We start from the raw sequence: 27385 nt of genomic DNA, 5'->3' as shown, positions 1-27385 counted from the left end.
CCAGGTCACTACTTTTAGGCATGTTTCTTTAAAATTCTGAAATGCTAATTGCAGTTTTCTTGGAAGTTGAATAGGCATTATGGTGCTGAATTTTACTAGATTGTTGCTAACATCAGTAAAAAAGAAAAGTCTGTCAGCCCCAAATAGAGATAATGTTCTTAGAAGAGGGATCTAGTGCCAATGAAGAAATATGACCTTGGCCTATGGCTGAACATTGAGTGGTCAGAGGGCTTTGGGGGTTGGTGGGTTTGCAGGCTAATTAGAGCTCATTACTCAAACAGCAGGCAGGGCTCCAATCAGCTGTTAGTATGCTGGCCATGCATTCCTTCCATTCTGGTCATTTGTGGGTAAGAGCTGAGAGAACTGTCTTTACAAACCCCCACCTCAAATAGATGAGATAGTTATTGCAACATTTTTGATTGCCACAATCCCATGCTCAAATCTATGCAGATTAAGTGGAAGAAATTTTTAGGGAGAGATGATGCAGAGAGCAGTTTCCTGGTTATACCTCTATGGGTTTGGATAAATGTGTAATGACATGTGTCCATCATTATAGAATCATACAGACTTTTTTCACTGCCCTAAAAGCCATCTGTGCTCAGCTTATTCATTGCTCCCTCCCCGAACCCCTGGCAATTACTGAAATTTTCACTGTCTCCATAGTTTTGCCTTTTCCACAATGTCATATAGTTAGAATCGTGCAGTAAGTGGCCTTTTCAGATTGGAATTTCTCATTTAGTAAAATGCATTTAAGTCTACTCCATGTTGTTTCATGGCTTGATGGCTCATTTCTGTTGAGTGCTGAATAATATTTCATTGTCTGGAAGTACCACAGGTTATTCATGCATTCACCTACTGAAAGGCATCTTGGTTGCTTCCAAATTTTGACAACTATGAATAAAACAGTTATAAATATCCATGTGCAGCTTTTTGTGTAGACCTAAGTTTTTAGTTCATTTGGGCAAATACTAAGGAGCATAATTGCTGGCTTGCATGGTAAGAATATGTTTAGTTTTGTAAAGAAACTGCTGAACTGTCTTTGGAAGTGGCTGTACCATTTTGTATTCCCACCAGCGAAGAATGAGATTTCCTGTTCATCTTTGCCAGCATTTGGTATTGTCAATGTTCTGGATTTTGGCCACTTTAATAGGTATATAGCAGTATCTCATTGCTGTATTGATAGGCCTCATCTTTAAATTGGAAATACTTAACTCCCGAGGATTAAATATGTGTAAAATATGTAGGCACAATGTCTAGCATTTTAAAAGGTGCTTAATAAATGTTAGTTTCTTTACCTTACCTCTCTTTGGTTAAGTTTCACAATTTATGAATTCTTTCTCATCCAACCCAGATTCTTTCCCCTGGGTTTAGCATTACTGTTTTATAAATGCTGAGGTCTCTTAATGTTATTTAGTTGTAAGAGGCCGTCATAGGCATAGTAAGGCTTTTAGATGCACATTTGTGGTTAAGAGAATGAGGCTTTCATTTAGACTCCATTCCTAACATTCCTTGAACCAAACCTAATTTCGTTATAATAAGAAGAATAAATATTATTTTAAATATAATCAGTCAATAAGTAAGAAATCAATTTCCTTAAATATAAAATTTAGGTTCTTAATCTTAAAACATCCACCTTATGATTTCTCTTGCTTGTGGCAGTGCCAGTGGCTGGAATAATTAATACAGGTAACTGTTGTCTCTTCATGCTTGTAAGAGCACAAAGTTTGGGGCCGCACTGTTGGACAGATTCAAATCCTGGCTCTACTACTTATTGGCTGAGTAATTGAGAAATTATTTAACTTTCCTGAGATTCAGTTTTCTGTAAAAATGTGGGTACTAATAGTATCGACCTCAAAGTGTTGAAGATCAAATGAGTTATTATATGTCAAGTGCTTGGAACAGTCCCTGGAACAGAGTAACTTGCTACTTTGTATTAGCAATTATTACCATCTCGTCTGATAAGCACGCGAAAGCTCAACATATTACATTGTCCCACTCCCAGCCCCTCCACCATCATGCTCAAGTAAAGACCACTTGGATCGAAGGCCAATTTCATTATTTATATTGAGTTCTTAGGGTGTGATCAAATAAAAGTCACTTTTATAATCTTAACAGCCATCCTTATTCAATGGGCACTGACTTAATAGTTTAAAACGAAAAGTAGTATTTTTTTCCTGCTTGTGACCTTATAATGCTCATTTGTTAGAAATGCAAAGACTACTGTCCATGCAGATGATTGGTATTAGCATTCTGGCATTCTGCCACCTTCTAGACTTATACAAGCATGAGACACAGGCACACCCACATTTACTAAAGAAAAAACTAAACAAACAAAAACTAATGGAATTAACCTATATTTCCTGTATTATGACCTGGTATTTATTAAATTGGACAAATCATAGACATATTCTTGTGTCAAAAGGAGAATAAGTAATTAATCGGTATAATATAGTATTCTGCTATTCGAATATAACACAATTTAAACAGTATCTTCATGAGGAATTAGAATCTCCTCAATTTATTAATATTATAAACAATAATTAATGCTTACTGTGTTGATAATTATGTGAACAAGGAAATACTTAAAAATCCAGGTAGGTATAAACATAAATTATCTTACCTGAGTTCTTAAGTTTTTCTGAATGTTTCTATTCTAAAGTTTTGTTGATGCTACGATGGTGAAGAAGGGACATCACACTGAGTGTGACTCAGTAATTTGGGTTTTATGATGGTCATGTAACTGGATGTTGTACCCGACAATCCTAGAACATTGTGGAATGACGTTCTATTGGAGGACAAAGAGTTTTTGTCAGTTCGGTACTTACTTTAAGGGAACATAGGGGCTGCCAAACTTTACTTAATAAAATATCAGCTTTGTCAATCATGTTAACCACTTAAGAAAAAAGGAAATTAAGTGGAGAATTAGAACAAAGATTACTGATGAATAATAATGTGGATGTCTGAATATGTGATGTGTTTTCTCTCATAAGGGTCACTTAAAAGATACATTTAGTGCTTCTCTATTTCTAAGTGCCTATGGCCTGATGCTTTTGAACTATAATAGTTCAGCTAATTCTCCTTTGGAAAGGAAATCCAGTGACCACCACAGTGGTGACTTAAGATTCCCATCAAATGCAGAAAAAGCATAATTAAAAAGCACATACTTTTCTATCTCAATTGGGATGCGATAGTCTCGTAAACATAATCATAGCATGTTCTTTCTTTATCATTGTTTTTCAGATGGAAAAATGTGCACTCATTTTACATTTAAAGATGAGCAGCTGACCTTTCTTTTCGGCTCTAGCAGCATCTTATTTTGCAGATAATCTGCTTCATTAATGAAAATCAGAAGCAGCTTGGAGTATTTTGTGCATAATTAATTATCTTGGCAAGAAGATTTATGAATGTAATTTTTCTCAATTGCTCCAATCAGGCATAAGTGAGACAAACAAATATATTAAAACTAAGTTATTCATGGTTTCTTTATCCAAGACAGTTTCAAGGATGTCTAGGAGAATTAAGACATGAGGGCAGACAATCTCTTTTTACTACCCAGATCACATATAAGATACACATCTTTGGGGTGGAAGGGAAGATAATAGAATTCACATTTGGAAGGTTCTGTGGTTTTATAATTTGGGTACAATGCATATCATAATCACTCAGTATATTCCTTGGCAATGGGCAATTAAAATTGTATCAGAGATGATATATATAACCATAGCCTCTGGGCACCAGTCTAGTGCCTGGTAGTCATCTTTAAAACTGTATGTGTGTAAACAGACACATTCATGTGTATGTTTTTTGTATATAATGCCACCTTCTAACTAGGATTTAGAGCTTAGATGTTTGATCCGCTTAAATTAATATGAGATAACATACAAAGTGGTAAGGGTTTAGAAAAAAAAAATCTTTCTTTGAATGTAGTTTTCAAACATTGGCTAGTATAAGACCAAAATAAGGGGTGAATTAACATGGTGATACTGGTATCCAATAGTTTGATCCAGTAACAAATATAAATTACATCTACCCATTCATAGATTAAAATTTATCACAGGATTTCATTTTAGCACACAGGCTTTAGGCTATCTCTAGAATACTTTTTAAGGCATGCCAGTAGTAAATGCAAAGTGTTTTAGAGTGTTTATAGAAAAAGCATGTGATTTTGAAAGTAATAGAAACCTCTCCTAATTGGAATGCATGTTAATCACTATTGCTTTCAATAGCATTGTAGGCCAATGGTAGTAACAGGGACTCTGGTGCAGATGGCATGGGTATCAATTTATTAGCTGTGTGACTTTGAGCCAGTTATTTAGCCTCGGTGCCTCAGTTTCTCTTTTTGTAAAATGAGGATAATAATAATATCTGCCTATACATTTGTTATCAAAATAAACAAGATTATATATTTTAAAATCCTTAGAGCACAGTTTGGCTCCATAATGTTTAAATAAATATTCACCATATCACTACATATTTTGGTGGTTTCTTTCTAAGCTTTACTAAATAATCACTGGCATACAAAATCTTATATATTGGCCAGATCCCACACCAATTCTCTAAACCACTAAATAATCTTAGCTTTCTAAAATGTTGTGAGGGGGAATAAATGTCATTTCGTGGCTTGATATCCAGCTTCGTTTATTCAAAAGGTCAGCTTTATCTGCAAGATCAAGTTAAAAATCAATTTTTCCCTCCTCTATCCTTTAACTATTTCTTTAGCTCATTTATACTTGTTATAGTTTATCATATTTTCGTTGAATTTGGTTTGACACTTTTGTATACTGGTCAATGTAACTGATGGTTTAACGGTGTTTTGATTACTTAAGCCCCCAAATCAGTTTTGATTACTTAAGCCCCCAATCAGTTGGTAAGAGGGATGTGGGACACATTCTGTGATCAAATTCATTCTCAGAAGTGATGTGTGTGTGTGTGTGCACGCTCATGCTCCTTGAGAAAGGTCCGCTTGCTCCCAACACTCACACCCATTGTGTGACAAATTAGCTGTTGCTGCCTGAGGTATCTACTAAGTCCTGGGGCTGCCTATATATATCCTTCCGCCTCTCTGAGCTCTTTTTCTTCTTCCCTGCCCCTGGTATTGGAGATTGTTGGATTTCCTTTTCTCCTCAGCACTGCTACCACCCCACGCTGGCCAGGACTCATTCTCTACTCTTCCTTCATTCTCATGGTCCCCAAAGACTAGCCAAAAAGCCCAATTAATTTTAATGCATTTTATAGGGAGACTCGTGAGCAAGCAAAATGAATGGCATACTTTAAAAGAATTTAAACATCCTTTAAAATTTAACAGTGATTTATCCTGTCAATATGATGGTTTCTGATTTATTTTGTCCAACAATCAGGGCTGCACATTGCCAAGGCACTGGGTGGAGCTTTGTTTCCTTTCTTGAAAAAAAGAGTTCTTCCCACTGCTGGGGAAATTCCCCCACAATGAGTCAGAGGTAATGCTGAAACTAAAATTTAGGTCCAGAGACTTCCACTGTACTGATTTTATCTATCAGACTATACAACTTTCCACCATTAATAGTTGGAAGTGAAGAGTCTACCTAAACACAAATGAGAGTTGACAGCTATTTTGGAAATGGAAGTCCTTATACTATTTTCTTGAAATGTAGATGTATCTACAGGCACACCCACATTTACTAAAGAAAAAACTAAACAAACAAACAAAAACTAATGGAATTAACCTATATTTCCTATATTATGACCTGGTATTTATTAAATTGGACAAATCATAAACATATTCTTGTGTCAAAAAGAGAATAAGTAATTAATGGATATAATATAGCATTCTGCTATTCGAATATAACACAATTTAAACAGTATCTTCATGAGGAATTAGAATCTCCTCAATTTCTTAATATTATAAATAATAATTAATGCTTACTGTGTTGATAATTATGTGAACAAGGAAATATTTAAAAATCCAGGTAGGTATAAACATAAATTATCTTACCTGAGTTCTTAAGTTTTTCTGAATGCTCATTCTAAAGTTTTGTTGATGCTACGATGGTGAAGAAGGGACATCACACTGAGTGTGACTCAGTAATTTGGGTTTTATGATGATCATATAACTGGATGTTGTACTGGACAATCCTAGAACATTGTGGAATGACGTTCTATTGGAGGACAAAGATATCAAAAGAGAAAGTGTATGTTAGCATAAGTCACAAAAATTAAACATAAAATTATAATACTAGACAGGGAGAAAGATTATACATGAAGCTGTTTATAAAGTAACAAATTTTGCCTCATGACAATGTATGCTAGCTTTCCTACTGCCCCCCAACAGAGAATCCTGGGACTTGAAAACTTGTAAAGGAGACACTAATACCTTCCAGCTGACTCCAGTAATTCACAAAGGGCTCCCAAATAATATAAAAGAAAATTGTGAACATTGTCTTCCTAGAATCTCTGAGACTAAGTCCAAATAATAACAGGCCAATAACTAGATCAATTCCAGAATACATCTAAAAATAGAAACTCAATCCATGTGTTTAGTAGTAGTTATTCTTTCTTCCCCTACTCAAGTCATCAGGTATTAATACAAACATCAGCAACATGGCTTTTAGAGTCTTTTCTGATATACATTATCACCTAATGGATCCAATGGATATTTGAAGTCTGATTATTGCTTAGTTAAGTACAAAGCACATTTGACTAGATTGCCTGGTACAAAATAAAGACAACTGGTTTCCCTACTGTATAAAAGAAAACAAAAACCAAAACCTTGTGGAAGCATGCCTTCAATAACAAAGTAGATAGAACTGTCACCTGTGGCCATCAACTATAATTGAAAACATTTCTGTATATGTGTGTGTTTCAGTAATTGGAAGAGAGTCTGTCAAAAAGTCTTGGGTTAAAGAAGATAAATAAGTGATGTCTTTTTTCCTCCTTTATCAGTTGTTTTTTTTTTTTTTGTCTCTAATAGTAACTGGTTGTTCAGCAAGAGCTATTATTGTGCACGTGGAAAAGAAAATGAAAGTAATTTGTTGAGATTTTCATCTACCCTTAAGCATTTTTGTTAAGGTGGTTTGAATTGCTTATTGCTAGCTTGCCTTCTACCGCATATCTTTAAATAAAGATGAAAAAACAAGATCCAATCTCAGATTGTAGAACAAATTGTACCAAAAGAAACTGCAGTGGTTTATGGCATTCTGATGCACGGCTTTGGGCTGGGGCAGCAGTCCACCTTCTTGCCGTCTGACTTATTTATCCTTGACCATCACAGAACATTTTCTACTGCTTGTATTCCCCATCTCTCAGTCCTGTCTTTGTCACATATTGTTTGGTAACAGGAATTCTCAGTCTGTGCTTGTTGTCACCTCTGCCTGCAGCTGGCCTCCTCCTCCCGGGCCCCTCCCACACATCCGTTCTACTCTCTAATGCAGTATTTTCATTGTCTCACCCACCATGTGATTGTACACAGGACCTATTTCATGTTAGGATTAGGTTCTGTAACCACAGCCCTGTGTTTCGGTCTTCATTTTAAGAAAGTTCATAATAATAGCCTAATAAGAACCACTTCTCTTCTCCAGAATCCTTTGTTTCTGCAGATGGATATGATGAGAAATAAAAATACTGGATAGAAAAGCATAAATTCTGATGGTGGCATTTCTGGATCCCCACACATTGGTTGTGTGAACTTAGGCAAGTTACCTTGCCTGTCTGGGTCTCAATTTCCTTATCTGTTGAAAAAACAAATATCTCCATCGTTGGAAGGGTGTGAAGATCAGTTGAGGCAATGTTGTAACCCACCTAGAGTCCTACCTGATACCACTCTGTGAAGGCTGGCTCACTTTACTATCTTCCTTCTTCTCTATCAGTAGGGGTTCAAGGTGGGGGTGGGATGTCCAACAAGCAAAAACTAGTTTTTCCTTGTCCAAGACTAAATACCTTCAATTGTTCTCTCTTCCAACCTTCCCATTTTCTGGTACATTCCTGTATCAGCTTTCCTCCCTGCATCTTCAGTTCCCTACATCTGCCAAGAAATGCGTAAATCTCATCTGATCAAAGTAGAAAAAAAGGTGGGAGATGCCCTTTTGTTACCTCTGCTTTCTCTGAAGCTGCCATCATTTACTTAGCCAATAAATTAAGCCAATATACTTCTTCAAAGTGTCATTGGTTCCATTTCCTCACCTCCCTACTCAGTGGCCCATAAATACTTACTAACTGGCATATCTCATTATACTGGTCTACTGACTGCACTATTTTAAATCGCCCTTAGTTAAAACTCAGCCCCAAAATCTACATTTAACATATAAAGAAACTCTGAATACCTTTGAATTGCAGAACCACCCAGTGATAACATAACACAACTCACATATGTGAGTTTGAATTTTCTGGTAGCTACATTAAAAAAGTAAAAAAGAAATATTTAAAAAGTAAAAAGCCACATAAAAGTGAAAAGCAATAATATTTTTTATTTAACCCAACACATCTAAAATATTATTTTAATAGGTAATCAATACTAACATTCTTAATGAGATATTTTCATTATTTTTATACCAAGTCAGTGAAATCTGCTGTGTATTTTACACATAGAGCATGTCACAGTTTGGACTAGTCACATTGCAAGTACTAGATAACCAAGTGTGGTTAGTGGCTACCATATTGAACAGAGCAGGTCTGCACCATTTTTGGTGTAAGTTTTCCTGTCATTCCTTTTTAACTTTCAAGGCAGATCTTGGTGTTCATTGAACGTTCCTGATTACTCCTTCTTTGCTGACTTTCTTTTCTCTCTAATTTGTCACTCTATGAAAGGTGCTACTTTTAGCCCTTCCACTCCCCCAGCAAAAAGATCTGCCTCACTCCTTCTGTGCCTTAGTTCTACCTCCTCTGGGCACCGAATACCTAGCATGTCATGCCAAATCCATGGTATGACCATGAACACGTTGCTTCAGTCAGGCTGAAAGGTCGAAACTGGGAAGAGAGAGCAAAAGTCTTCTTATTTTCCCCTTTAATCCATCTCGTTGCCCAGAACCAATTCCCGGTGCATACTTTAAATGCTTTTTGTCCTTCCTTCCTTTCCTCATCCCCTCAACCTGTGGCTCATGTCTTCATACTTTTGCAGGGACCACATTCTACAGAAATGTCTTGATGCATCATTTACTGTACTTATCACTCAGGCTTTTGGACAGCAGCTGATATAATTTAAAAGCTTATAAAAAGTGCACTTGGAATATCTGTGCAGCTGTCTGTGGTGGCTACTCGAAAGACACAATGACTGATTTACTGGGTGGCAGAACATTATGGTTGACGTGCTCTTGGTTATTTAGGGTGTCTTATTTTAGCATCAGAAGGACTCAGAGCCTATTTTGTGTACATCCCACAGCACACATGGCGAATGTGATCTAAGAGGCTGTTCATGTGTGTGAATATCTCATAATGAGATATAACATACTCATGATGATCTTACTTACTTCTGAGTTTTGTGCCAACTTGTTTTTATGTTTCTTTTCAGAATGCATCTGGTAGTAAGAATGTGTAGCTGTAGAAAGACAGCATGCTTTAACAAGCAGGTATGCAAACAAGATATATTGAATATTACCATAGTTCTCTAACTACATTCTCTTAAAGGGAATAGTACTGCCTAACAGGAATAGTATCTCTTAGGAGTTGAGATAGTACTTGCCAAATCTAGGGATGAGGTCAGTAGATACTGTTTGAAAATCAAAACAACTCACTCTTTCCTGACTTTCATCACTGTTGGCATGTGTTAGATGACAAGTCTTTGACTCACAAAGTTTAATAGGATTATCTGAGGGTTCAAGCTTCTCACCTGTTTTTAGAGATTAGTGAACACCTGTTTTTACTCATTTTTCATCCACTCAGATTCTTTAATAACTGTCCCCATTAAAGCATTCTTGAAATTTCTAGGTCCCTCCCATTTTAGCTAAGAATAAGTAAAACTCACTCCCACTACTTAATAAAATAAGTATCTCTGAAACTTAGTTATATTCATGATCTACTTTATTTTGAGGAAAATCCTCACATCATTCCTCTAGTTGAGTTTTTATAGGGCTGACTGCATTTTTGTGAAAAATTATTTTGTTTTATAAAATAAAATAAATTAATGAATACATTTTATAGCTCTTGATAAAATACTCTCTGTGAGTTCTAATGTGCATATTGTACATATCCTCTAGCTCTAATTGGGATACTAGAAAAACAGACTGCCGTCAAGTGATTGTAAATACTTTTACTTGTAAAATAATTTTACTTGTAAAAGTAAAATACTTTTACAATACTTTTACAGTCAGCATAATACTTTAAATATAGGGACTGGCTAGAATGTGTATATTATGCATAGATTACCAAATATTCTGAAGAAAATGAGGTGTACTTCACATGAAAACTGCTGTAAGTTCACCAATATTCTTTTTTTTGCACCCACAATGGGCTAAAATGCTGGTTGACAAAGATTTCCAATTAGCAGAGAGCTGGGGAAATTGTCCCATCCCCTGTATTACTGCCTATTATTCCATGCTAGAAAAGGCTACAAGTTGGTGCAGACCTTTTGATCTCATAGTCAGCTTTGTGATAGCAGGTGTGTAATGGTCCTGGGGTGTCTGATTCTAGGCGAGCCTCTAACTCTGACATATGTATATGATGTGTGCACATTTATTGTGGGAAACTTTGGTCTGAACCTAGCTTTCTCCTTGGCCATCTTGAGGCTGTTGCAGGCAAGACAACCTGGCTAGAGAAAAACACAGTGTCAGGCATGGGATTATAGCCCATTGTTGTGAATGGGCTGCCAGTATTCATTTTTCAGGCTTGAAGTCATTCCCGCTGATGACTGTGAGACTTTAGGTTACTCAAGAGGGGTAGCAGGGGATAGGGAAAAGAGCATGGACTTTGAGATCTTGTAGACTTGTAGACAAATCCTGTCTCTGCTACTTACTACACAGCCCTGGATAAGCAGCTTAACCTCTCAAAAACTCAGTTACCTCATCTCTGCGATGATGATATCATACCTACTACAAAATTGTTGAGAGAAGTAGAGGTGAGGCCTCCAAATCAACTAGCAAACTGTCTAGTTCGTAGCAGTCTCTTAAGAATCAGTGGCTATGATGTGACCACAAGGATAAAACTGTACAGGATCTGAGAGTAAAAATCCAAGTCTCCTTTAATTGCAATGAGGAATCTACTTCCAGGGGGCCCATGTCAAGTTATGGCATCATTTTAAAATGTATGAGCTTCTTTCAAGTTCTTCGCTATTTCTTGTTTTATCACTGTATATGGCTGGTATTGTGAACCAAGTCTACTGAATGTCAGTCACACCCTTAGCCACTTGTAATGTCAATGGAATTTTAATAACCCCTCTATTTTCTGGATATAGATTTTCTATAATTGCAGCAAACTAAATATTTTTGTATTGCCTTTCTTATAGCAGAAAATATAATTCTACATATGCTATCTAATATCTTCATATGGGTTTATGTAACTATTCTCAGATTTATATTCATATTCAGGAAAGAATTTATATTTTAAAAGAATGCATGATTTACGGACTGTATGGGAATCTATTTTGGTTCTTTGCTAGGAAATTTTGAATTCTTCATGCCATGTAATCTGCTGAACTGACAAGTCATTTTCAGGGTTTTCTGGAATTATGTTTTTTTTCTCTTAAGCACGTAAAGGTTGAAATGAATAAAAATAAAGAACTCGATCATTTTAATATAATCCATGAGCTTAGTTTATATAAAGAGAAATTCATTTTAAGCATTGAAAGATTGAGAAATTATTTCTGAATTTTTACTCACTTCTTCTGAGTATTTGAATTTTGATCTTTCTTTATTACTTCTTACCTAGGTTACTTGCTGGTTTCAGAAAACCATCAGAGATTTACAGGAACAAAGTCTAGGTTCATCTCTTTCAGACAATGAGGAGCTAATTCGTAAGCATGAGGAACTGATAATAAAAGCAAAGGTAAGAGACATATTAGACACATTAAAATATAATTGAAAAATGCATGAACTTTTGTTGAATATGCTTCTGTCGGTAATTTAGAGGAGAACTAAAAAGCTCTTTTTGAATAATCTACTATTTACATAATAAAGATCCTTATCACATTAGCAAATACCACTATGCATTGATTGAGCTTCTAGAATAATAATAAACAAAACAATGGCTTCTACAACAATAGCTATATTTTTTTGAGTAGTTACTATGTACCAGGCATTATCTAAATTATCACAAACCCTTAAGGGGTGGGTATTATTTTCCCATTTTATGGATCGAACCACAGAGGCTTAGAGATTCAAAGTAACTTGACCAATGTAATAGGTCTTGTTAGTGGCAGAGTTGAAATTCATTTCTAGGTTTTGTCTGACTCCAGGGCTCAAGTTCTTAAAAATTACACTCTGTTAGCTTTCTAAAAAATTTTATTTCTACACTGATGTCTTGCTCCACTATCACTTTTATGATTTCCAAGTATAGTTTTGATTGCTGTTCCCATTTACGTTTCCCTAGTTCCTTAACTTGTTTCAAATATCTCAGTTTTGCAATAAGTAATAGCTACCAGCCAGGCAACCACTTGTAGGTGTGTGGGATGTGCAAAAATGGAACCATGAAGTGCTGAAAGCAAAATGAGCAAAGCAGCCACGTGGCAGTTGCTCCTCTCCCCGTTGTGTCTTGTTATTTGGAAATCTATGCATTTACACCAAGGGGGGTGGCGCGGCTATAAATACTTTCCAAAAGTTTTTCAGATGCTCCATATTGATCTGCAAGAAAACAAATGTCTATCATAGCAGATTGGGTGGGAACAGTGAATAATTACTATCAAGATTTAGAGAAATTTATGTTATTAGTATCTTGGGTTGTTGATATTTGTAGGTAGAGCTAAGTCATAAAGCTCTGGTAAACAATGGGCCAATGCTACTAGATAATGATTGAAAATAGGGAAGGCAGTGTGACATACATGCCTGAAAGGATGGGAGTTCGCGGGTATGGGTGAAAGAAGTAGATGGCATTTATTTAGACTTAAATCTCATAGGGATCATAACACTTTATTTTGTTTTAGTTTAGTTTCTTGCTTCTATTTGAATACTGCAGTGTATTGTAGGTATTCAAACTAGTTGGTTTGAATATTCACTTGATAAAAGGTGCAGTGACAGAAGACTGGCAATGACTGATCATTTTTTGAGTTCTTTAAAATTTTTCCGCATCTGGTTTATGTGTTTAGGAAATTAAAAGTTATTAACATGCCCTAGATAGTGGTACATCTGTTATACTCATCATTATCACCCAAAGTCCACAGTTTACATGAGGATTCACTCTTGGTATTGTACATTCTATGGGTTTGGATAAATGTGTAATGACATGCATCCATCATTATAGAATCATAAGACCGTTTGCACTGCCGTTAAGAACCCTCTGTGCTCTGCCTATTCATTGCTCCTTCCCCAACCGCTGGCAACCACTGATCTTTTCACTGTCTCCGTAGTTTGGCCTTTTCCACAATGTTATGTAGTTAGAATCATATACTAGGGAACCTTTTCAGATTGGCATTTTTTACTTCATAATATGCATTCAAGTTTCCTCTGTGTCGTTTCATGGCTTGATAGTTCATTTTTGTTTAGAGATAAAAAATATTTCATTGTCTGGATGTACCACAGTTTATTTATCCATTCACCTACTGAAGATATCTTGGTTGCTTCCAAATTTTGACAATTATGAATAAAGTTGTTATAAATATTCATGTGCAAGTTTCTGTGTGGACATAAGTTTTCAGTTAATTTGAGCAAATACCAAGGAGCATGATTGCTGGATTGTATGGTAAGAGTATATTTAGTTTTGTTAGAAATCACAAATTGTCTTCCAAAGTGGCTGTACCATTTTGCATCTCCACTAGCAATGAATGGGATTTCCTGCTGTTCCACATTATTGCCAGCATTTGGCTTTGTCTGTGTTCTGGATTTTGGCCATTCTAGTAGTTGTGTGGTGGTATCTTGTTTTAATTTGTATTTCCCTAATTATATACGATGTGGAACGTCTTTTACATGCTTATTTTCCTAAATATCTTCTTTGGTGACATGTCTGTTAATCTTTGGCTCATTTTTTAATCAGGTTGTTTGTTTTCTTATTGTTGAGTAAAATAAATGTTTAATAACATATTTTATTATATAAAGTGCATGATAGAAAATTTCAAAACTATAAGGAAAATAATTGCTAATCCTTCAACCCAAAGAAAATCATTATTAATATTTTGCACATTCCCTTTCAGTCTTTTCACATACAACCCTAGAAACACACAGCATTAGAGTCATGCTTTTTCCCCCATTTAAAAGTTTATCATAAGTATTTCCTAATGTAACCTAGTATCCTTTAGCTGAAAAATATCCTATTATATGAATTAAATCAAATTACGGTATTACATATTTTATTATTTAAGCAATATGAATATCCAAACAAATGTTGTAAAAAGGATTCTAATTCCTGATAAACATCATTAGTTCCAGACAAGTTTAATATCTTTCTTTATGTATACATTATTTATATATTATATTTTAGTCTGTCTAGTGCATTAATTTTCTCAGAGCAATGCAATATCTAGAAATTAACTGTAATGCTATAATGGGTTGTGCTTATATGGAGGAAAATAAGATTGGATCCCTATGTCACTCTCTATGTAAAAGTGGGTATATTTGATCTCTCTGAGCCTCACTTTCCTCACCTGTAAGGAGAAGCCTTGAAAATTCAATTAGAAAATATTTGTGAAAGCACCACATTTTGGTAGTGCCTCCCAAAATGTTTTCTTTCCCATCCATAGTGTAAACTTATAAATCGTTTTCACCAGTGGTTTTCCAACAATCTCATTTCTTCTTCTTAGAGAAGAAATCCAATTTTATATGTCCTTAAATAGTAAGTAACATATTATATTTTGGACTTCTGTTTGGGTGTGGGTATGGGAAAGGAATGGGAAACATTCCTTTCAAAGAAGATTTAACATAGAAACAAGGCATCAAGCTGGGGACTCATTAGTGAAACTCAAATAAATAATCTGGTAACACAGAAAAAGCAGGTGTTTCAGCTACCCACAGTTAAATTGAACAGCAGGGAGCTGGTGTGCATGGCTTGTTAGTCTATTCAGTAAGTTCTTTCTAAATAAACTTTGAAAATGTCTCTATCATTTCTTACTGGAAAAGTTCAAAACAAAAAATACAGCAACTTTCAAAAAACTCATACTACATGTGATGCTTGATTCAGAATGTGTCGAAATGATTGAACTAAAAGTTTTTTTTATTACAACCTTGGACTATGAGTAATTGTTTAAAATTATACATTATTGAATAAGAAAAATTATTTTTATTTTATACATGTAACAGATAAAGAAATAACAGACATAGATGATTAGAAATCATCGTTTGGTAAGAACCCTAAATACGCTTAAATTGTATTATACATAAACTCGATGCCCCAAGGCTTGAATTTAACCTTTGAAGCCCAGAATTAGTTGTAAGATGTATTAAAACAATATGTAAACAAATACTTGCTTATTAACTCCTCTGAGGAGGCATAATCATTAATTTTCTTACACATCAGAAATAATGTTTATAGAAAAACTGCCTTCAGGAACCAACCTATACTTCTATAGTTTCAACCTTTGGTTCAGTTTTGATCCTTTGTAGTTGGTGCCATGGGGGGTGTTTGGATTAGTGCTTCTCAACTTAGGCTTCACTTTAGAGTCACCAGAGGGACATTGAAAAAATGCTGGTCTAGATCTCATTCCCAGAGGTTCTATGTAGTCCTTGGTGGGTATCAGGCTTCTTTAAAGAAATAATTGTCAATCCTGAACTAGGAAGAAATAGAACTTCTCATCAGACCAATAGCAAGTAATAGTATTAAATCAGTAATAAAAAATATCCCAACAACAAAAAAGCCCAAAGTCAGATGGGATTCACAACTGAATTCCACCAAACATACAAAGTAGAACTAATATCAATTTTCCCAAAACTGTTCAAAAAATTGAGGAGGAAGGAATTATCCTTAACTCATTCTACAAGGCCAGTATCACCCTTATGTCCAAACTAGACAAGGACACAATAAAAAAAGAAAACTACAGACCAATATCTCTGATGAACATAGATATAAAAATCCTCAACAAAATACTAGAAAATCATATTCAATAGTACACCAAAAGGATAATTCACCATGATCAGGTGGGTTTTATACCAGGGATGCAAGAATGGTTCAACATATGCAAATCAATAAATGTGATACATCACAAAACAGAATTAAAGACAAAAACTATATGATCATGTCAATAGACACAGAAAAAACATTCAGCAAAATTCAGCATTTCTTCATGATAAGAATCCTCAACTAACAAGACATAGAAGGAACATACTTTAAAACAATAAAGGCTGCATTCAACAAACCTATAGCCAATATCATACTTAATGGGAAAAAGTTGAAAGCATTTCCCCCTAAGAACTGAAACAAGACAAGGATCCCCACTTTTACCACTTTTATTCAATGTAGTATTGGAAGTCCTTGCCAGAGCAATCAGGCAAGAGAAAAAAATAAAACGGATCTAAATTGGAAAAGAGGAAGTCAAATTGTTCCTGTTCACTGATGATATCACCTTATATCTAGAAAACCCTAAGGACTCCACCAAAACTCTTAGATTAGATAAATGAATTTAGTGAAGTTTCAGGATACAAAATAAAGTTTCTGCTACTACACAGAAATCAGTGCAGTATATGTATAGTGCAGTGGTGTATAGAAATGGTGCATTTCTATACACCAAAAATGATCTGGCTGAGAACTAAATCAAGAAGGCAGTCCCATTTAAAATAGCTATAAAAAATATAAAATACATAGGAATATATTTATTCAAGGAGTTTAAGGATCTCTATAAGGAAAAAATTGAAGATGACACAAACAAATGAAAAGACATCTCATGCTCATGGATCTGAAGAATTAATATTGTTTAAATGACCATAATACCCAAAGCAATCTATAGGTTCAATGCCATGCTTAACAAAATACCAATATCATTTGTTGCAGAATTAGAAAAAAGACAACTCTAAAGTTTGTATGGAACCAAAGAAGAGCCTGAATAGCCAGAACACTCTTGAAAAAAAAAAAAAAAAAAAAAAGCTGGAGGCTTATACTACAAGGCTAAGTAACCAAAATAGCATGATGGCATAAAAATAGATCAGTTGAACAGAATAGAGAACCTAGGAATGAAGCCACATACTTACAGCCAAATGATCTTTGACAAAGTCAAAAAAGCATCCACTGAGGAAAGGACACCCTTTTTAAAAATTATGCTGGGAAAATTGGATTGCCATATGCAGAAAAATGAAACTGGACCCCTATCTCTCATCATATATCAAAATCAACTTAAGATGGATTAAAGACTTGAATGTAAGACCTGAAATCATAAAAATACTGGAAGAAAACCTAGGGAAAACACTTCTGCACATTGGTCTAGGCAAAGAATTCATGACTAAGACCTCAAAACAGTAGCAACAGAAACAAAAATAGACAAATTGGACTTCATTAAACTACAAAGCTTGTTATGTACAATAAATAAATAATCAACATTGTACAAATTATGTACAATCAATAAATACATTCGACAACCTGTGGAATGGCAGAAAATATATGAAAACCATATATTAGACGAGGGACTAATATTCAGAATTTATAAGGAATTCAAACAATGCAAAGAAATCCCCAAATAACCACATTAAAAAGTGGGATAAGGCCATGAATAGATATTTTTCAAAAGAAGACAAACAAATGGCCAACAAGCATATGAAAAAAAAAATGTTCAACATCATTAATTGTCAGAGAAATGTAAATTCAAACCACAAGGAGATACTGTCTTACACCAATCAGAATGAATATTATTAAAGACAAAAAAATTTGTTGTTGAGAGTGCAGAAAAAAGGGAACTCATATACTGTTGGTGAGAATGTAAGTTAGTACAACTTCTATGGAAAACAGTATGGATATTTCTTGAAGAACTAAAGATAGAACAACCCAAGAATCCCATTACAGTGTATCCACCCAAAGCAAACAAAATCAGTATATAAAGAAGATACCTGCACTTGTTTGCTTATGACAGCACTATTCACAATAGCAAAGATATGGAATCAACCTAAGTGCCCATCAATGGAGGACTGGATAAAGAAAATGTGGCATATACAATAATAAATAATGGAACACTATTCAGCCATTAAAAAGAATGGAATCATGTCTTTTACAGCAACATGGATGAAACTAGAAGCCATTATCTTTAATGAAACAACTCAGACACAGAAAGACAAATACCACATATTCTCACTTGTAAGTGGGAGCTACATAACATGAACACATGGAAGCAGAGTATGTAATGATGGACCATGGAAACTCAGAGGGTGGGTGGGGGGGATAATGGGAGGTTGCTTGGTGGGTACAATGTGTATTTCCACAGTGGTGGATGCACTGCAGGCTCTGACTTCAGGCAATGCAGTGTATCAATGTAGCAAAATTGCACTTGTACCCCATGAATATATATAAACAAAAATACATTTGAAAAATGTACTGTCAATCTTAGAATGTTGGAGTTTTTACCCAAGAAATCACATTTCTTTATCAAAGAAATACAGATTTCCTGTTACTTCTGAAAAACTAGAAGATCTGGCTTACCAAGCTTACCTTCCTACATAGACATAATGACTCTTGGCTAGAGTCCAGCAATACTTGTATCCTCTTGAAAAGGCATTCCAGTTTGCCACAATCCCAACCATTCCTTATTACCTCTCCTCCTCCCATTATTGCTTCATTTATTCACATTATAAATTTGTCCCCTTATAAGCATTTGGATTTGACACCTAATGAGCAGTGAGATGCCATCCAAGCAAAGTGGTAGGTTAAACTGATTTGCATGTTAGAAAATTACCTCGGAAATTATGTGAGTGATAGTAATGGGAGAGAGTGAGATTGAAAACAGGAAAATCACTTCAGAAACTATTATAGTTTGAATGGGAATTACTTTAGGTAGGGCGTGATTTCTTTCAAGATAGAGGTTATTAAACTCCATCTTCAAGGCTTAAAGGAAACTTACAGCCTTGTTATTCAAGGTGTGACTCCCAGACAGCAACAGTAGCATCTGAAAGTCGTTGGAAATGTAGAATCTCAAATTCTACCTATCAAACCTATTTAGTCAAACTGTGTTTTAACAAATTTCCTAAGAAGATTCATATTCGCACTAAAATTTAAGAGGCACTGATCTGAGGTTTTTCCCTTGTATTTCATGTGCATGTTCTCCTTAATTTTCATAGATGACTATATATTGTTTGTAAAGTCCTTGATTAACAATAATCTTTAAAGTTCTGGGAAAGAAGAAAACAGAAAATGATGTATAGAAATATCATCTTCAATGTTTTAATATAGCAGCATTTACATTCCTCAGCTTCAAGATTAAAACCATCTTCCATGATTCATCATCTAATCCGATTTTCCAAGTGATTGAAAATATTTTCCAGTTGTTGCTGAGTGATTTCATAAATTGGATTTGTGATCTTGGCACCAAGTTCCTTCAAATAATATTATTTGGAGATCATTAAAAAATACCAATGCTTAGGTCCCACAGAAATTTTATTCAAAGGAAAAAGTTAAGTTTAAAGTTACAAAATATTTATAAATATGAGATAAGGAAGTAAAGTAGAATCTCTTGAAAACTTATTTGATTATTTTAAATGTATAATTATCAATAAAGCCAGTGAATAAAATGATTCTTTAAAAATCTGTTTATCATTTTATTTTTTTGATTACATTGTATCTTCTCATTTTGGAAAAAATAGAAAATACATAAAACTAAACAAAAGAAAATAATTAAAATCATACATATTATGTGAGTATATATGGAAATGGAAAGGAAATATAAAACATATACATACATATGCATATTCCAAAAGTGAGTGATTATGTGTCTATGTATACACTATATATGTGTGTGCTCGTATACAAAAATTGTGCATGCATTGTTTTGCAATGTGATTTTTTCCAATTAGTGTTATATCATAAGCATTTCCCCATTCTAATACATGGTATAAGTATGTTTTTTAAGGATTGCATGTTACCAAACTGTGTAGATATACCATCCATTATTCTAGGCAGCAATACATACTGTCTTAGAGTATGGCAATGGAGTGATGATACATTCATGAATTACCTGGAGATTTTAAATGGTAGGTTCTGATTCATCAGGTTTGGGATGGGGCCTTGTCTGCATTTCTAACAAGCTCCAATGTAATGTTGGTGCTGCTGGTCTCTGGACCACCCTTTGGTTAACTAAGGGCTTGAAGGAAAGAACTGCAGAAGGAAAGAGTATAAGTGATAGATAGATTCAAATTACTGGGTCACTGTTAGAACTCAGAAGATATAGATCTAGATAAATCTTTGAGTCTTTTAAGGTGTAGACATGACTGTTTAAGCTTAAAACTTAATTTCTTTTGCTATTTATATTTATTCCTGGGCCTATTACTAAGGTAATTGAAGATTGAAAGACAAATATTTAAATTCTCTGACTGTTCATTTCTAAAAATGGGAATATTCCCTCAGAAGTAGCCCTTATATGAAATATTTGGTACAGAAAGAACTACTTGTATGTCTCTCAGGTGGTTCAAGAGGTATGTAGCAATATCCAGAGTTTGTATATCATAGTTTCCAGGTTATCCAAATGCAATGTTGAATAATTTCCTTCTCATTGCTGTGTTACCTCTGTAAAGAAGCTAACTATTCTGCTATTTGAACTTTCATTACATCCCCAAATTCCTTCACCAAGGATATGTGAAAAAATTGTAAAATCACTATAAAACATAGTGTTTCAGTAAATCAACTCACATCATATCTGATGATGACAAAGAAAATCTATAAAAGGACACAGAGTCTGCTTCTCTTATAATGTTTCATCTAATTTAAAAAATAAAGTGGGGGAGCCTGAATCAGAAATGTCTCAAGGCAGAAATTAAATGAGCTCCCCAAACAGTAAGACACCTGCATTAGTGCCTTTCAGTTCCTCTGTCTTCATTTTAGTGAATAATTTGTTTTACTTGTCTGATTTTTTAATGAACTTCCCAATTAAAAGCAGATGTCATTTTTCACAGAACATAAATTAGAAGCAATTTTATTGCTAACATGCAAAATATATACAAATAGTATTGAACTTGCCAGCAAGCATTGAGAAAGTCCACAAAAATGATGGGATTTTACCACTAGTAATGCTATTCTAGCCTTAACTTACAGGTCAATTTAAAGTTTAAAATTTAGTATTTTGCTTTCATTTCCAAGGGAAATTTTAATTTAGAAAGTCTCTCAGAAATATTTATGACCATTTAAGAAGGGGGCTAAGTAAAGAAAGCCAATATCGTACTCTGTGATCACTATGTTTAAAACTACCTGCTGTCACTTTGCTTACAGATTGTTTACCAGCTTGTTAAGTTTAAATGCTTAGAAAAAGTTTTCTTAGTTTTGACTGTTCCACATACATCTTCTCTGGTTTTTTTTTTTTGGGGACATTTGTCAGCCTTTAAATAAAAATTCCCCCAAAGCATGGCTTTTTATAGTTACTATTATTACAATAATGTTATAATATATATATATATATGTATAATATGCTATTAATATAAAGTGCCTATCAATTCATGAGTGGATTAATAAAATGTGGTACATGTATACCATGGAGTACTACTCAGCTTTAAGAAACAATGGTGATATTGCACATCTTGTATATTCCTGGATAGAGCTGGAACCCATTGTACTAAGTGAAGTATCTCAAGAATGGAAAAATCAGCATCATATGTACTCATCAGCAAATTGATGTTAACGGATCAACACCTAAGTGGACATATAGCAGTAACATTTATTGGGTGGGTGGGAGGGGGGAGGAGGGGATGGGTATATACAACCACAATGAGTAAGATGTACAACATTTGAAGGATGGACACGCTTGAAGCTCTTACTCGAGGGGGGAGGGGGGCATGGGCAATATATGTAACCTTAACACTTGTACCCCCATAATATGCTAAAATAAAAAAATTAAGAAAAACATGATAATAATATTGCTATCATAATAATAATAGTGAAATTAAGTTTACTTTAAATGGACACCTGCGAAGGCATTTTCTAATGGTTTAACTGAGTCATGCCTTAAATCACATATGACCTTCCTGTGCTACTTTAGCATCCATTTGGTGACTTATTCAATGCCCTCGCCTTGCTTTTTCTTACCTTTTTACTCCAAAGGACTTTATTTTCAGCTCCCTCCAGCTTCCCACTCCTGTAGCTGCCAGACTTTGTTTTATGACATCACCCAAAACTGCTATCATAGCCTTCTTTTCTTTATTTTTCCTGGGCTAGATCCTTGTACTACTCAGCATGGGCCACAAGAGCTGTTGTGAATTACTCTGATCACCCAGTTTCTCTGTTTCTTCCTAATTCTGAAAGATAAGAAAATTAGCATAATTGTTTTGGTTGGTTCTATTTAAAATGTAATTTATTTATTATCAGATAGCCTTACAAATTCCTTTACTTATCATCTGCTAATTCCCTACCCCATTTCCCATAGCTAATCCAAAACCTTCATGCTCTTTTAAATTCTCAACCATGAACAGTGTGTAAGTGTTCCTTTCTCTCTATTGTTTTGGGACTTTTTGATAAAAGCCATTCTCATGGGGTTAGGTGATATCTCATTGTGGTTTTGATTTGCATTTCTCTGATGATTAGTGTGTTGAGCATTTTTTTCATGTTTGTTGGCCATTAGTCTATCTTCTTTCGAAAAGCTTCTGTTCATGTCTTTTGCCCACATTTTAATGGGGTTGCTTGATTTTTTCTTGATGATTTGCTTGAGTTCTTTGTAGATTCTGGTTATTAGCCCTTTATAGGATGTATAGTATGCAAATATTTTCTTCCATTCTGTAGGTCATCTATTTGCTCTGTTGATTGTTTCCTTGGCTGTGCAGAAGCTTTTTAATTTAATGGAGTTCCATTTATTTATTTTTGTTGTTGCTCTGATTGCTCTTGGGATCTTCTTCATAAATTCTTTGCTTAGGCTGATATCTAAAAGAGTTTTTCCAAAATTTTCTTCTAGAACTCATGTCTTAGATTTAAGCCATGAATTAAATTAATTCAAGCCATCTTGAATTAATTTTTGTGAGTGGTGAGAGATATGGATCCTGTTTCAGTCTTCTACATGTGGTTATCTAATTTTCTCAGCACCATTTATTGAATAGGGTTTCTTTTCCCCAGTGTATATTGCTGTCTACTTTGTCAAAGATCAGGTGGCAATACATGGATGGTTTTAAACCTGGGTTCTCTGTTCTGTTCCATTGGTTTATGTCTCTATTTTTTTGCCAGTACTATGCTGTTTTGGTTACAATAGCCTTGTAGTATAGATAAAAGTCTGCTATGGAAAATAGTATGGAAATTCCTCAAAGAACTAAAAGTAGACCTACCAACTGATACAGCAATCCCAATACTGGGTTTTTACCCAAAGGAAAAAAAGTCATTTTATCAAAAAGATACTTATGCTAGAATGTTTATTGCAGCACAATTCACAATTGCAAAGATGTGGAATCAATCCAATTGCCCCAGAATTCATGAGTGGATTAATAAAATGCGGTATATGTATACCATGGAGTTCTACTCAGCCATAAAATAATGAATTAGTACCTTTTGTAACAATCTGGATGGAACTGGAGACCATTCTCCTAAGTGAAGCATTGCAAGAATGGAAAAACAAACATCACATGTACTCACTATTAATTTGGAACTAAGCAATAAATACTTATGTGCTCAGATGAAAGTAAATTCAATGGAAATCAAACATGAGGGAGAGGGGAGAAGGGAGAAGGGGATGGGTGAAATCATACCTAACGGGTATAATGTCCACTATCTGGGTGATGGGCACACTTATAACTTTGACTCAAGTAGTACAAAACCAATCCATGTAACCAAAACATTTGTATCCCCATAATAGTCTGAATTTAAAAAAAAAAAAAAATTTTTTAATTCTCAACCATAGAGGAGCCAGGGTTTACCCAAACTCAAAGTTGCTTAGTCATAGACAGTGAAATTTCTTGCTTTTTTCTCCTCTGCCTGAATTTTTTGTCTCTTCTTTCTGGCCTCTCCCCCTTTTTTCTGTTTCCCCTCATTTACAGGGGAAATTGATCCTTTTCTAGATCCCACTGGTCCCATCCACTTCTCACTTGTATGTCTTCACTCTTAACATCTCATTTTTCAGTTTTCCTTAACTCTCCCACCTCACTTCTATTCTTCTTTGGCCTAGGAAACTCCCATCCATTTGTTTGAGGTCTCAGCTCAGACATTATTCCTATGAGAAACTCTTATTAATTCCCCAGACTAGGTTAGTTCAATTTCTCCCAGGATCCAGAATCAGTCTCCATGTCTCCTGGCTGACCCCACTACCCTTGCATCAGTGTTCTGGCTCCACTGTCTCTCCTTCTTGGGTCACCCCTTGCCTTCTCCCCCAGACCCATCTGTTCACCAGTTGAAACTTCTGCCCATTTTTAAGATCCTATAAGAGGACTTCTCAGATTCCCCTAATCAAAACTGATTTCACTTTCTGTAAACAATTGTTTTGTTTTCCATGTCAGCTTGTGCTCTTAAGAGGTATTGAATAATTTCTTTTAGATTGTTCCACGTTCAATGTCAGAGAGTTAGAAACCGCCCATCCCAATATCATTTATGACTGGTTCACAGTATTGAGTATGGAATGAGAGTCCTGTGCATGTACTTAGTGATAAGCTGAAAAAATAGAGCCTGGAAAAGAGGGAGATGTGTTGAAAATATTCTAGCCTTGACTAGATTTTGTTAGAAGACAAGTGATTTCTTCCATATCATTAGAGGAAAGATTTTTTCCTATAACAAAGATTGAGTATATAACTATATAGTTGTAAAAATTTTACAATGAAAGTTAAAAATAACCCTATGGGTATACATAAAAGTTTAAGGAAAAACCTGATCAGATTTGTAGGGGGTTTTTTGCTTTTTGTTTTTTTACTCTGTATTTCCCTTTTTTTTTTTTTTTTTTTTGAGACAGAGTCTCGCTTTGTTGCCCAGGCTAGAGTGAGTGCCGTGGCGTCCTAGCTCACAGCAACCTCAAACTCCTGGGCTCGAGTGATCCTTCTGCCTCAGCCTCCCGGGTAGCTGGGACTACAGGCATGCGCCACCATGCCCGGCTAATTTTTTATATATATATCAGTTGGCCAATTAATTTCTTTCTATTTATAGTAGAGACGGGGTCTCGCTCTTGCTCAGGCTGGTTTTGAACTCCTGACCTTGAGCAATCCGCCCGCCTCGGCCTCCCAAGAGCTAGGATTACAGGCGTGAGCCACAGCGCCCGGCCTGTATTTCCCTTTTAAATCAGGGGCTGTTTTGTCTGAGACAATGATGTGAAGAAAGTAGAAAGTAGAAATGCTTCAGTTTCTTTGTGAATTAAGACTAGTGATATCCCACATTGCACCAGGGCTATTTAAACTCATGATAGATTGGTGTATTAATCATTCAAGGAGTGTAATGGCAAGGATTTTGTTTATTTGTCATTGTATCTTCCACAGCCCAGCTCAATACTTATTGAATGAATGAAGTAACTTGTAAAATTAATGTTAAATTTTAGGTTTAGAAGTCATTAATACAATAATGTAATTTTCACAGAGTCAAGTTAGTTGAAAGTTTGAAATTTAAAACTACTATTATTATATAATCCATCCTCCAATTATCAATATGATTATACATAAACTTTCCTAGGTAAATTGTTAACTGTTCATTAAATATCTTAAGATATTCTGGATCAATCATTCCAAAATTTGACTGGTTATAAGTATTATTTACTTGCCCCTGATTTCAAATAAAATACTTCATATTTTTAAAAATACATATTTTTTCACTCTACCAAGATAAATTATGATTCTGGGGATATGGGGTGAAACTGGAAGTATTTGTTTCTAAAAATTTCCCAGGAAATACTAACAGTCAGTCATATTGAAGAGCCATTGATTTAGTGTGTATTTGATGTTCACTGTGGATAAAGCATTATCAATAGACCCTCCTGTCTATTAATAGGGAAATCCCCACAAGAGGTGAACATCACAACCTAATAATTTCCCCACAGTTGAAGTATATGTTGAGATCCTGAAAATATCTACAACAGATTGTCTAGAAAATGAAAAAGTAGGTCCTTTGAGGTCATTAATATAAACTGGGACCACCTAGTCAACCCATGGCACAATCTGATTGTAGGCAAATTGTGTTAGATGAAAATATTTTGGGAAGCTAGACTTTTATTAAATGTAATTAAAAATGAAACACAAATCAGGCTCTGCTCTTTACTTAATCAACTAGAAGACAATGTAATTAAGGGGAACAAGATATCTAAGGAAAACAAGCACAAGACACTAAAGAAAAAATAATGGTTCTTGAAAAACACAAACTTAGGAATATTTCCCCTTGACTTCTCATGTAATTAAATTTTCATCTAGAAACTATGTTGAATTAAGGAAAAGAAAATAAATACATTTCTGCTCCAATCACCATTTTAAAGATTTGCTTATGAGCGTAGTTCGTTGCAGTTTTGATTTTCAAACTTTATTTTGTCACACATCCATTTGCTTCAGGATTTATTAGCAACAAGCACCCTGCTTTATGCTACTGAACTGTGGGCTCCACTCAGCGGCCAAACATTGAAGAGAATTAGGGAAATATGAGCCTTCCAAGCCATGGTTTGTTTTTTTTTTTTTTTTCCTGCAACTTTAAAAATATTTCAATGAACTAAGACTGAAAAAAAAAATCAACTAATGCTCAGAAATTAATTTGGTGATATCTGTCATTTCTATTGTAGACTGTCAGTCTCAATCCAGGTAAGGTTAATTTATGGGTAATACAGCCAATAAACCAAATTTTGGGAGGGCCTAAAATCTAGGAATTTGAAGCATAGCCAATCTGTCACTGAATTAAATGAGTCACTAAAGATGTGTCACTAGAGAAGCAAAAGGATGTATGTACCAACGGGTGGTGACTGTCATTGCACTGCAGGGAAAATAAGGTTCAAAAAGCAAAATGCTCTGCCTGAAGCTACTTAACGAGACTGGAATAAAAAGTGTACTTCTAGCTCCAGTTCTCTGCTCTTATGAGCTCTGCCTCATTCAGTAGCTGTGATTCTCTACCTTATGGCTGGGAGGTGAAACAGCACGCTTCTTTTATCTCTAGGTGAGACACAAAATCACAGGTCTTCTTGTTGGTAATCTGTGCTTTTGCTGGGATGTATCACAGTGAGGGCAAAGTTCAAATGGCCAGTTGGCACTGAACGCTGAACTTTTCGGAGAGTGAGGTGAGATATTTCTCTCCAGGATGA

At 35.0% G+C, this 27385-nt stretch overlaps 1 protein-coding gene across 2 annotated transcripts in view; it reads left to right on the top strand.

The window, feature by feature from the left end:
- The window catches only part of CCDC141 (coiled-coil domain containing 141), a 180331-nt gene that overhangs the window by 55181 nt on the left and 97765 nt on the right, over window positions 1–27385 (top strand). Inside the window, exons 1-2 of one of the 2 annotated variants that reach the window (XM_012785846.3) lie at window positions 9378–9536; window positions 11830–11946. In XM_012785846.3, the coding sequence (XP_012641300.2) occupies window positions 9465–9536; window positions 11830–11946 (189 nt within the window). In that variant the 5' untranslated portion in view covers window positions 9378–9464. Of the gene's footprint in view, window positions 1–9377; window positions 9537–11829; window positions 11947–27385 lie in introns of those variants that run through there. The other variant, XM_012785842.2, reaches the window with a different exon arrangement.

The sequence above is a fragment of the Microcebus murinus genome, chromosome 8 (assembly GCF_040939455.1).
Source record: "Microcebus murinus isolate Inina chromosome 8, M.murinus_Inina_mat1.0, whole genome shotgun sequence".
Classification (NCBI taxonomy): domain Eukaryota; kingdom Metazoa; phylum Chordata; class Mammalia; order Primates; family Cheirogaleidae; genus Microcebus; species Microcebus murinus.
The sequence above is the reverse complement of the archived record's forward strand: the minus strand, read 5'-3'. Positions and strand labels throughout refer to the sequence as shown.